General features: G+C 40.8%; 1 protein-coding gene across 3 annotated transcripts in view; it reads left to right on the forward strand.

The window, feature by feature from the left end:
• rnf17 (ring finger protein 17) overlaps positions 1 to 12216 on the forward strand; it is a gene marked incomplete at its 5' end in the record, with an annotated part of 42284 nt that overhangs the window by 14482 nt on the left and 15586 nt on the right. For 2 of the 3 annotated variants that reach the window (XM_023950859.1, XM_023950860.1), the window contains 9 exon segments: positions 336 to 451; positions 2810 to 2927; positions 3014 to 3125; positions 4262 to 4519; positions 4905 to 5052; positions 11174 to 11286; positions 11520 to 11610; positions 11702 to 11823; positions 11978 to 12149. In XM_023950859.1, the coding sequence (XP_023806627.1) occupies positions 336 to 451; positions 2810 to 2927; positions 3014 to 3125; positions 4262 to 4519; positions 4905 to 5052; positions 11174 to 11286; positions 11520 to 11610; positions 11702 to 11823; positions 11978 to 12149 (1250 nt within the window). 3 annotated transcript variants of the gene reach the window in all.

Below are 12216 nucleotides of genomic sequence, written 5' to 3' on the forward strand. Positions count from 1 at the left end.
AGCCATGAATGAAGAAAAAGGACATCTAAAGAAATGTAAATCAGAACTAAATTTGCTTTGTTGCACATGTTGGGTATAACTAACAATTCGGTGCTTTTCAGGCCCACAAAACCCAGACCTTTTGAACTGTTGCAAAAAAATAATTCTGGTGTGAAGATGTGTAAGTTAAGAAAATTCATACTTTAGCAACAGAAGTAAAAAAAAAAAAAACTTTTAGTGGCTTGTTCTATAAGACGGTCGTAGAATGCATGTGACACAAACTGTTGAATTTTTTTGGTGTGTCGCATAGTAATATTACTTGCAATAATTTGCATTGTGTCTCTGCATGTGTGCAGGTTGTCCAAGAGCAAGTAAAGTGGAGGTGCTCTATGTGGATTTTGGCAATAGGAAAATCATTCCAGTCAGTGACCTACGGAAGATCAAGAATGAGTTCTTCACACTTCCTGCCATGGTGACATTTATTCACATTTTAAGTTTGATATTAAAAAAAGTTATCTTTCATGAACAGGTATATCCAAATTTGTTTCAATATCACTAAAACAAATTAATATCTAAATATAGTCACTACCTAAACTATAGTCACAGGCGCTTCATAATAACTATAACATTAACAAAAGCATGTTTAGAAGATCATCTTGTTTATTACAGAGCTGCTACATATATGTATGTGGCAGCTCGGCTTGTTTACAGCGGGACTCTTTTCCTCTTCCGGTATTTTAAACAGAACTGCGCATGTGCAAATGATTTATTCCGACCAAAAGTGCTGCGCATGTAAACATTTGTTCTAATCGGAAAAGTTTTTCTGGGCCCATGTCGGTCGAATTCTAATCCGATCAAGGTATTTTGTACATGTAACCGCGGCTAGTGATGGTCATTCTATTATTTGAAACATCAGAAGAATCTAGTACATTTGCACAGCAAATGAACAATTATTCAGGTTACAACAGCAAAAAGGACTAATCTCTTTCTAGTAATTCAAATCACCAAATCTGTTTAATTTTTCATTGTCTGTTACATTGTAACAATTTCGCCAAGCCCAGCATAAGACTGAGCTGTTTCTGGACTGAGAGGTCTGACGTCTTTCCAGGTATCTATTGTAGCCACTCCTCCAACTTTGGGGTTACTGCCCCGAATGCTCCAATTACCACAGGCACCACTGTCATCTTCACTTTCCAGGCTTTCTCCAGTTCTTCTCTGGTATTTCTCCAGTTTCTCATGTTCCTTCTTCCTGATGCTTCCATCACTTGGTACTGCCACATCCACCGCAATGGATTCCTCTGTTCTTTATCCACCTGTACAATGTCTGGTTGGTTCATCATTACCATCCTGTCAGTCTGGATCTGGAAGTCCCACAGGATCTTTGTTCTCTCTTTCTCTACTACTTTCGGAGGTGTTTCCCATTTTGACCATGGGGTTTCTAGTTTATATTCTGCACACATGTTCCTGTATATTATTCCAGCCACTTGATTACGGCGCTCCATGTATGCTTTACCGGCCAGCATCTTACACCCTGCAGTTATGTGCTGGATTGTTTTAGGCCCCTCTTTGTACAGCCAACTCCTTGGTTCTTGTCTGGGGTGGTAGATCTAAGCCTCTATTGCTCTGGGGCTCAGGGCTTGTTCCCCTTGCATGGGATGTACCACTGGACCATAACTGAAGTGGTTGATATAAAGAAGTCTTAACAGAAAAGACTGGCCTACAGAACAGCACTTAAGGAATCATCCTGGCAGCTCAAGAACAAGCCCTGAGCACCTGAGTGATAGAGGCTCAGAAAGTCAAAGTCAAAATGGGAAACACTCCTGAATGTAGTAGAGAAGGAGAGAGCAGAGAACCTGTGGGAGTTCCAAATCCAGACTGACAGGATGGTAATAGTCACCCAACCAGAAACATCTGGAAGAAGGAACATGAGAATTAGGGACTCGGAAGAACTGGTGAAAGCCTGGAAAATGAAGGTGACAGAAGTGGATGTGGTAATTGAAGCACCCGGGGCAGAAACCCCCAAGCAGGAGAACTGGCTACAACAGATCCCCGGAAAGATCTCAGACATCTCAGTCCAGAAAAGTGCAGCGCTAGGAACACAGAGAAACAGAAGTACCGCTGACGGAGACCGTCATTCAGATGCAGCTCCTGAAGTAAATGGTGTAGAGACACCGTACTGGGGGAGAATCTCTGAATGATGTCATGGACCCAGACATGGAGATGCTTTTGTAGAACTCTTCAAAAATCTCATCAACAAAAAAACAAAAACATAATCTGTGTCTTCCATGAATTTTAAAGGAGACATACACAGAGACTGCTCCATGTAGCGATGAAGCTAAAAACATTTGCCAATACCTCTTTCCACACGCATCTAGGCATCAAGTTTATGAACACATTTCTGGACTAGCATCAAGCAACGAATTTGCTGTGCGTCCAAATGGAGGCAGCCAATAGTGGCCAAATCTGACGCGCAAATTGCGTTTGGTGTGAACGTAGCTTTATTCACGGGTTGTCACAGACTTGTCCTTTAATTCTAAACAAAACTTTGGAAATGAATAAAAGAACATTAAATACTTTCTTCATTATAATAAATATACTTTGCAGTGCAAGTTGAAGTACCAGAAAGAAAAATTCCCTGAAAGAGCCACATAACTGTTCTCACTCTCTGTAAACTGAATTGATTTTTTCTTTTAAAACATCAGTTGTTTATTCAAATGCTAATATGCTTTCTTTTGTTTTGGTAAATGTACTTAGTTGTATATCGTATTTAAGCTTTACGTTCTGTTGATTTTAGAGATGAAATCATAACTGAGCATCTCAATGTGTTCAGGCCATCCCCTGTTGTTTGGCAGACGTGATTCCTTTCGATGGAGAGACCTGGAGTGAAGTCTGCACCAGCAGATTCATCAGTTTAACATACCAGAAGCTGGTCCTCATTTTTGTAACGGGTACAATTTATGCGCTTTTTTTCGTTTTCATGTCTTGTGTTTTTTACAACTAAACAATTTCTTTGTTGCTATGGCTTCGTGTGAAGAAAGAGTTTCCAGACCTGCACCGATACCGGTTACAGTCTTTGAGAGTGATGGAGCACAAGCTAACATAGCTGAGGTTCTGGTTAAAGAAGAGCTGGCCTGCTGTAAAGACAAGTAAGACTACTTTTGTAAATTTGTCATTAGATTTATAAGTTGATATTTTTGGCTTTCAAATTTAACTTAAAATATTCAACAACTATACTATAACAACTTTACAAATATTTAAAAACAATTATTAATTTGGACTTCTACCCTTTCATTATGAAATAATAGTATGTAAAATTCCAGCAGTACATCATTTAAATGCTGTATATTTTCAATATTTTGTTTTCTTTTTCCTTTTTATTTACTGTACTTAACTTTTCCAATTTTTGTCTTTTGCATGAGATTCTTGTAAATACTCAATTTGATTATTAAAGGGCCTATATCATGCAGAATAACTTTTATTTTTTTTGCTTTTAAGTGTATTATGTCTTTTCCTCACAAAAAACGATCCCAAAGCGGTATTTTAATCTGGACTCGCATTTCGCTCTCAATCCAAGAAAATGAGTGGGTTCTCACTTTCATGCATACATAAGTGAGGAACAGCCCCTATAGGAAGAGTCTGGGCTGCCAGCACCGCCCCCAGGCTAACACACACACCTACTTTCTCCGTGGAGTTTGCGAATTTGCTGTGCGTCCAAATAGAGGCAGCCAATAGTGGCCAAATCTGCTCCTGATCCAACATGATTTGAATAAAGAAATACTCAGAAATGCAGTTTTAATCTTAAATTATTTTATAAATGTTCTCTATTATGAGAAAAATGATAGAACATGTAAAAAATGCTAAAAACAGGATTTTGATTGGAGTGGGTCTGTAACATGTTCTTGCTAATCCTAATTGTTTTCATTGTATTTTGGCTGTAGCCAAGTTATAAAATGACCAATCAAGTTCCTCAATAAAAGTAGGTGGCGTCCCGTTGAATGTTTAAAGCATTTGACAGATTGTCCAGAGCCTACTTTCAGTGGAAGGGGTTTGACCTAACATGATCACTCCATGTCTACATATCTAAATGCATGAGTTGCAGCTATGTGATTGGCTGATTAGAAATTTATGTTGAACAAGCACATGGTGGCCAGTGAGTGTATGTGATTTATTACTGTGGAAGAGGTTTTTTCATTAGTCTGCAATGGGAAAATGGTTAAGAATGCATCAGTCCAATTTCAACTTTCTTTCCTTTTTAACTCTCCCCACTTTGTGACTCGTGCAGGATGAAAACCAACAAAGCCAGTCTGTTTGACAATGATGCTGACATATGGGATCCTGTATTGGAGATCAGTTCTGCAAAACCAAGCAGTTATCCTTCAGGCAAAACTGATTGTAGAGAACAGAACAAGGAACTATTGGACTTACAGATTCACCTGCGATCTCCTGATCAGCTCAAAGACCTGACTGTCAGGATCAGCCATGTCTGCTCACCAAGCAGCTTCTATGTCCAGTTCACCCAGTATGACGCACAGCTCCAAAGGTTAGCAGTGACTTTGATCGAATGTTAGGAAATTATGTTATTTTTTTATAGGTGCTCTTGAACATTAACTGTGTTATTTTCTTTGTGATTTTCTATCTCTCACTACTTAAATGAACATACAATTTTTAAGTGGGCAAACCTACAAAATCATTAAGGGGTCAAATACTTGTTACCCACTGCACTATAGCCCTCATTTTAAATTCTTTCCTCCTGCTTAACCACCAAACTGGAGTAAAGCAATAAGAAATACTGCAAAAAGGTTTGTGCCATTACAGAATGTTTGCACATTTATTCTTCATTAATTTAGAACAACAGTCTTGACACCCTAGTCTCACTTCCCTTCTTTTGTAGCACAAATACAACAATGAGGATATTCTTTTTGCAGGATCTGTGAAAAGGTGAGGAGTGAGTGTGAACTCACAGAGCCACAGGAGGTGGTGTGGAAGGCAGACATGTTTTGCGCTGCGTACATCAACGGAGTCTGGGAGCGAGGGCAGATCTGCGCCGACCTCACTTCCACTGACACGGCAGAAGTATGATGAGCAAACACAAGAATTCCATCTTTTTTTGAACAATGTCTCTTCAGAGTCAAGAAAACAAGAAAAAAAAATCATACACTACTCAAAAAAATATAGAGAACACTACAAAAACCCATCCTATATCTGAACGAATGAAGTATTCTTTTTCAATGCTTTATTCTTTACATGGTTGGATGGGCTGACAACACAACCATATGTGAAATCATACCCAAAATTAAAATGGAAAATCACTACAGGCTGATCCAACTTTAATGTAATGTCTTTGAAACAAGTCAAAAGGAGGCTCATTAGTTTGGGGCCTCCACATGCCTGAATGACTAGGCGGTGGATGGTCACCAGGGGGATCTCCTTCAATACCTGAACCAAAGCATCCGCCAACTCCTTGACAGCCTGTGGCGCAATCTGGCATTGATGGATGGACTGACACATGATGTCCCAGATGATTGGTTCCAGCAAATACTGATACATTCCTACATTGCCCTCTAGCGGTTGTTGCTATTTATTTATTTATTTTTTAAATAAATGTACAAGTTGCACCTATACAAATAAGCTGTGATTTGTATTCCGGAAAAACAGTACTTTTTATAATATTTTAACATTGAATTTAGCTGTTTGATCATAGCTAAACTATTTCAAGATGCATTAACTTTAGTATTCCAAACCAGGAGTTCCAAGTTTCTGTAGTTGTAACCTGCAGATTATGTTTTTAGATGACAATGATCTTAATAATAATGGTACATTTTATTTAAAAGCTCCTTTCGGGGCTCTCCAGGCCACTGTTCGAATAAAAACAGATAAAACGGATGGGAGACACAGAATGGTGAGGCAGTGCTAAAGATAGGATTTTCTGAACAGATGCATTTTAAATTTGGATTTGAAGGGGGACAGGGTGTCATTTTCTTAAATCCAGTGGAAGAGAGTTCCAGATGTTGGGGTCAGAGCAGCTGAAAGCCATGATTTTGATATCAAATTAAATGTTGACAGAATCAAAGGGCCAGGTACAACATTAGGATCCACCTTAATCACAGTGAACTACCTTTAGGTCTCACAAATTGGAATAAATGGACTTGGAAGATGTGACTTAATGAAGGTGTCACTCTTTTAACACAGTATTTTACCAAACTTGGGGTAAATCTATAAATTATTAGAATTTTAACTTTTTAACAAAATTAAAAATTAAACAAAATTTGTTTAAACTTTGAATGAAGTGTTAAAACTTTAACAGAGCTGATCAGATGAAACCTGAATGTTTATGGGAGCAGTGGAGTGCTAACAGGCTTTTGTCTTTAGTTTTACTTTTGTTCAAGAAACTAACATCTTATTTACTTGAAGCTTAAGAATGATCTTTGAATTACTGTTGTTCATGACTGTGGTGCACTATCATCTAAACATCAATGTCAAACAGATGCTTCTTCATTTTGCTTAACTTTATCAAGGATCAATCTCACCTGTGACTGATCACCCTCTATTCCATGGAGCTGCTTCCAGTGCCAGTTCAGTCTTAGTCGGCACCAGTTTGGCTTCTCATCACCTTAGCACCAGTTCCTGACTATGAAAACTCCCCTTAATAATATTAAGGTTGTGTCTGAATTCCCTCACAATTCACGACTTGGTAAACTTGCCATTTTCTCAGGGTGTCTGACAATTCCATAATCCAGTGCTCTGGAAATTTCCCAGAAGTCTTTGAAAAAAAAAAAGAGTGCATTGATACTCTGTAGACCAGGGGTCGGGAACCTATGGCTCGCGAGCCATATATGGCTCTTTTGATGGTCACATGTGGCTCGCAGGCAAATTTTTAATTATACTTTTTCTTTCATTAGACCAGTCCTTCTTGGGTGCGATGCGATGCCAGGGGGGGCGTGCAGTAGTAGCAGTGCTTGAGGAAAAAAAATCTGCATCACTATCAATTTACTATCATCTATTATTTCACAGAGTTTATAACAGCCTAAAACCTGCGAACTGCCGTCCTTGCAACTGCGCACTCCCGTCTATGAGAAAGAGCGCGCAGTTGCAGCGGGATGTGTGAGGAAGAAAGGGGGCGGGGTTGTGGGCACATGCAGCAAGGTGAATCGCGCAGGGATTGTCAAAACTTAAAACATGCTGCCCGTCACATACTGTAGGGTGGGAGTATATGTTTGGCTCCGCATCTGCATGTGAGCAGTCTTTCTTACATCAACAGAACATTCATAACAGCCTAAGATCACGTTTAAAGTCTCAACGCCTGCATGAAGCAGAAACTCACCACGTGTCAACCAGACTAGACCATGATCAGCAAAACCATGCAGCACCAGAAGTCGTAATAATGGTAAGAAATACTCATCATTTATTAGCAACAGCATAACAATGTTGTTCAAAAGAATCCACAGACTTATTGTACTTTAAAAGTTTTGAAATGACATAAAATGCACACATTCACTTGTATTTTTAGTTTTAAACATATCGTTGCGGACTGAATTGGACTGGGTGGCTGTTGCTGGGTCGCGTTCTAAATTCTGGAGTTCGTTGAACGCATCAAGCAGAGATGCTGATTGGCTCTCAGTTCTGTCACTCAGCCTGTTGTTAGGTAGTTTGGACCAAAGGGGTTCAGCTATGGGCCGAATAAGAGAAATGTTAGGGCTGATGCGGCAGTGAGTGAATATAAAGTTGGGTTAGGCGCTCTTAGCAGGAGAGATTGAGGAGTTGCTTAATTAATTGTACAGCGTTGGTTACGGCCTACAGTAACCAGAATAAAGAACCTTAAGAGGTTAAGACTCCGGGGAGCCGGTTTAGCTCGTGCTGGTTTGCGGCGCCTTCCGTCCGTGAAACCAGGGTTCGGCTCCGGGCTGCTCCCTGTTCCCTTATCTACCTCTGCCGGTTCCAAGCCCGGTTTGAGAAGGTTGCGTCAGGAAGGGCATCCGGCGTAAAACATTGCCAAATCTACCATGCGACTCGTTCGCTGTGGCGACCCCTGACGGGAGAAGCCGAAAGTGGAAGAAGAAGAGGTTAAGACTCCGAGCCTCAGTGTGGGAAAGTGACACTACATTATTGTATGGCTCTTTCGAAATTACATTTAAAAATATGTGGCGTTTATGGCTCTCTCGGCCGAAAAGGTTCCCGACCCCTGCTGTAGACTGTCGAATACAGACCATAATGCATTGCGTTTGACTGATTTGTCAGTTGAAAAAAATGTTTTCAAATTTATTCACATTTTTTGTCATCAGAACACAGCAGATGCATGAAGCTCTTTGTAAAATGTTCATATTTATTAGTTTTTACTTTGGGAAATGGGTGACATCATATTTGGCATTTCAAAAAAAAGAAGTGAACAGGTGTCTGAATTGTTTTAAAAATCAAGGGCACTAGATAGTCCTCCACTATATAGTTTTTTTTTTTTTTAAGTAGTTAGGGGTAGGGAGGATTTCAGACATGCAGGGCTCCAGACTAACTTTTTTCACTAGGAGCACAGTGGCACCCAACTGAAAATTTTAGGGGCACAACCAGAAAATGTAGGGGCCCATACCGTAAATCAACATTCTAACCAAATCTACTAATTTCCACTGTATTATGAATAAATACTTTAAGAATAGATGCAGAAATTACAATGCTCTGTTTCAAATTCAGTGTCACATTTTAGTCTGCACTTTTGAAGATGCAACAAGGTAAACTGACAGAAGAAGGTAAGCTGTAAAAGAACGGGCGATGTTCACTTGATATCAGAACAATCGATACAGATACCTGAGATCAGAGAGAGGCTCAAAAACTAATGGAAATTTATCTTGGTGACACCAAATAAGTGCAGTCAAGACGCACAATAAGCGTGTTTGAGATCACCCAGATGGACGCAACGCTGTTCAGATCACCTGGTGTGTGACATATATTTTTGTTTTTGCTCCAACATCACCTGTCAATCATCACAAAAATATCAGGAGAATATGCGGGGGCAGCAAGGCCCCAACCTACCGAACGCAGCTGGAAATTTAGTACTGAACTGACTGAAACCTGCCCTATGACTACAAAACAATGCATTATGGGACATGTGTCCTGACGCTTTTTGTAGTTAAGTGAGAAATTGAAATAATTTAAAATACCAATTGATTAAAAAAAGGCTACATCCATTACAAAACATTCAAATAAATATAAAATATATAATAACACAGATCATACTAAGGGGGAGAGGCATATTAAAACTAAATTGAACTGAATTGAACTTCAACTTCCTGTTCTCCTTCAGTCTCTCTGCAGATTCGCCATCGCCCCCCCCCGGCCTGGTCTCCCCAATGATCCAGGCGAGCCGCTGGTTCATCTCAAACACTTCTATCCTTGCATTTTCACCACGTGTTTTAAAGTGCGTCTCGGACTAAACCGTGTTTAAAGTTCAAGCCCCGTTAGCTGTCACGCATGTAGGTGTGGGACAGTTATTCTCCTCAGCTGACCCGAGTCCCGCGGGAGTCGTAACAGCCGTGCATAAACCGTTTGGTTGGGGGGATGCGACGCCGCGCACTTAACCGTAACCTCCGGGTCTATGCGGCCCAGAGAAAAGTTCAGCACGGACTGCATGCACTTAGAAAATTACGAGCGAATAGATACGTTCTAAAAAGGAAAGTAAGGAACTCCTTCGTGTGGTCTGGGGAGGGGGCTGTCAGGTTTCCTGCTTTCAAGCCTGGTCATTGTCACGCCCCCAATAGTCATTTACTCCACTGTGATTGGTTTGTCAATGAAAAGGTGTCATTCATACAAACTGGCAGGACGCATTAAAATTAAACTTTCAAGGTTGGGGCCACAAATAGCCCGCGGGCCGCGAGTTAGAGACCCCTGCTGCAGACTCTGGCACTGGTACACTAGCCGCAGGTCGGAAGAACGAATCAATGGTTCGCTTGCTCATAGCTCAGATGCACCACAGGTTGTGATGATATTTGTCTCCGTTTCCTTCCCACAGATGTTTACGCGTGCTCGATTATCTCTAGGCCCCTCCCCCTACACGCATTTTAGCCACTTACTCGAGTGTGTGCTCTCGTCTCATGAGTATGTGTGCGAGTTTGTGTGTGTGTTTGCGTGCGTGTGCGCTCACGTCTCATTGATTATTTCATCGATCATTGACGTGCCCCTTCCACGTTTAATGTATAAAAAATACGGAGGGTGGGGGAGGCAAATTTACTGTTCGCACATGTGCGACTGGATGTAAAATTCAGTCGCACACTCTCAAATTTTGGTCGCAAAATGCGACCTAATGGTCGCAGTCATGGCCTTAGTCTTTGCTGAGTAAGAGTTACAAATATATATTTAGTTAAAATAATGAACTTTCTTTTTAAACAGGGGGGTCGTTCTTTGCCTTCATTAAAGAAAATGTTGACAGACGGTCATCACTGATTAACATCTGTGGATGTCTGAACAGGTTTGATGAGGACTATATCTACTGCCTCTTTTTGGGCAGTTTTTCTGCTATTTCTGGGTCTGAAGCGGTCTGCGGGTGCATCATTTTACACGGTGGGCTGTTGTTGCTTGGCAATAACAAAACACCACCGGAGAAGCGACTTGAGATCGCAATAGAGGCTGAGGAGACTGTTTGAGTTTATGATGGTGTTTCATTTTCTACGGAGTGGTGGTGGGGGGGGGGGGGTTGAGGTGAATTGACTGAAACAGGCAGAGGATTGCCTGGTGCGGAGATCCAGCTTCCATCTGGGATGTCACCTAGAGTCTGTGACTAGTGGGTTAGAGGAGGTTGTTACAGAAACTGGAATCCATCATGGACAATCCGCTTCATCAACTTCTGCATGAAACTCTGGGTGCACTGAGGAGCTCCTTTAGTCAGAAACACCTCACTGCAGGATCTTTCTTCCTGTCAGCTATTAGACTACAACGCCTCATATCCAATGTTTTTAATAGAGCTATGGTAAAGGTAATTTTTCTTTTGTCGGATCAGTAACGTTTTATTCTCTTCTATTTGAACTCCTGAGTTTTCCATGTTCTTCCTCTGCAGGCGAACGTGCATTAGACATCTATATAAAACTGACTTGACTTAATGTCTGTGGGAAATGGGCAGTGTGACAACTTGTGTGTACTAGTGTATACTAGTGTATACGCTAAAAACATCCCTTCAAAATTACTGTCAAATGTTTGATTAACTCTAATTGTTCAGGTGAGACGATGTGACCATGGCAACACAGAGAAGCTGCATGTCAGCAGTCTGCGGCCATTGCCATCCTCTTTGATCGGCTCCATGTCACTTGAGTGCTCTCTTGATGATATCACGTGAGTCACCACTACTCCCACTTTCCTGCTTGCAGCAGCCTGCTTAGGGTTGACCTAACCATGAAATATTGTTAGTAGTCAAATGCTTTTGTGCATCGCCAAGTTTTAGATTGTTGTTATGTTGATGTATACACCTGTTGTAATTTCTTTGAAATGTAGATATTTGGGAGTGAAATTTTGCCATCGTCTTCCTCTGAACTGACTTCCTTCTTTCTCTCTTTGTTTAATGTAAGGCCTACGGGGGGGCAATCAGTCTGGACTAGTACAGCAATTGACTTGTTCTCCCACTACGTAAGCGGGGCAGTGGCTCTAATCACTATTAAGGTATACATCTTTTATCTTTATTTTTTTGTTTTTTAACTCTCTTCTATCTATACAGTGTGTGCTTCTTTTCTCTTACCGTTCCATTATTTAGGAGCCTACAGAGGAACGCCCAGTACCTGTCACCTTGTTCTGCTCCAACAAAATAGGGCAGTATGTCAGCATGTCAGACTTCCTTGTTCATGAAGGGCTCGCACTGGGGAAAAGAAAGCCCAGGTTTGTGCGCGCTTTCTTGGTTAATGGCCTATACTAGTTGTTTGTCTAACTGCTTCAATTTAGAACAAAACTAAGACAGCCTCTTTAGGTTTAAACAGGTCTTAACATCTGTATTCAGATTTTTAAGTTTTAATTGTTGTTTTTTGTCTTATAGCAGAGATCCTATCATCCAAAAACCTGAGGAAAAAGATGTAAGGTCTCCAACCACCAAGACGCAAACAAATGAGAAAAAAAACTCCTCTCTGTCCCTGTTGCTTAAAACTTCCCTCGAAGGGACTCTCACCCCTCCAAAACCAAGCCCCCGCCGCCTTAATTCAACTGCAAAGGTAATTGCACACATTTATTCCCATCATTGTGACATAATCTAGACTAGATTCAATGTGCATTCTGAGC

Source organism: Oryzias latipes, chromosome 21 (genome assembly GCF_002234675.1).
Source record: "Oryzias latipes chromosome 21, ASM223467v1".
Lineage (NCBI taxonomy): Eukaryota > Metazoa > Chordata > Actinopteri > Beloniformes > Adrianichthyidae > Oryzias > Oryzias latipes.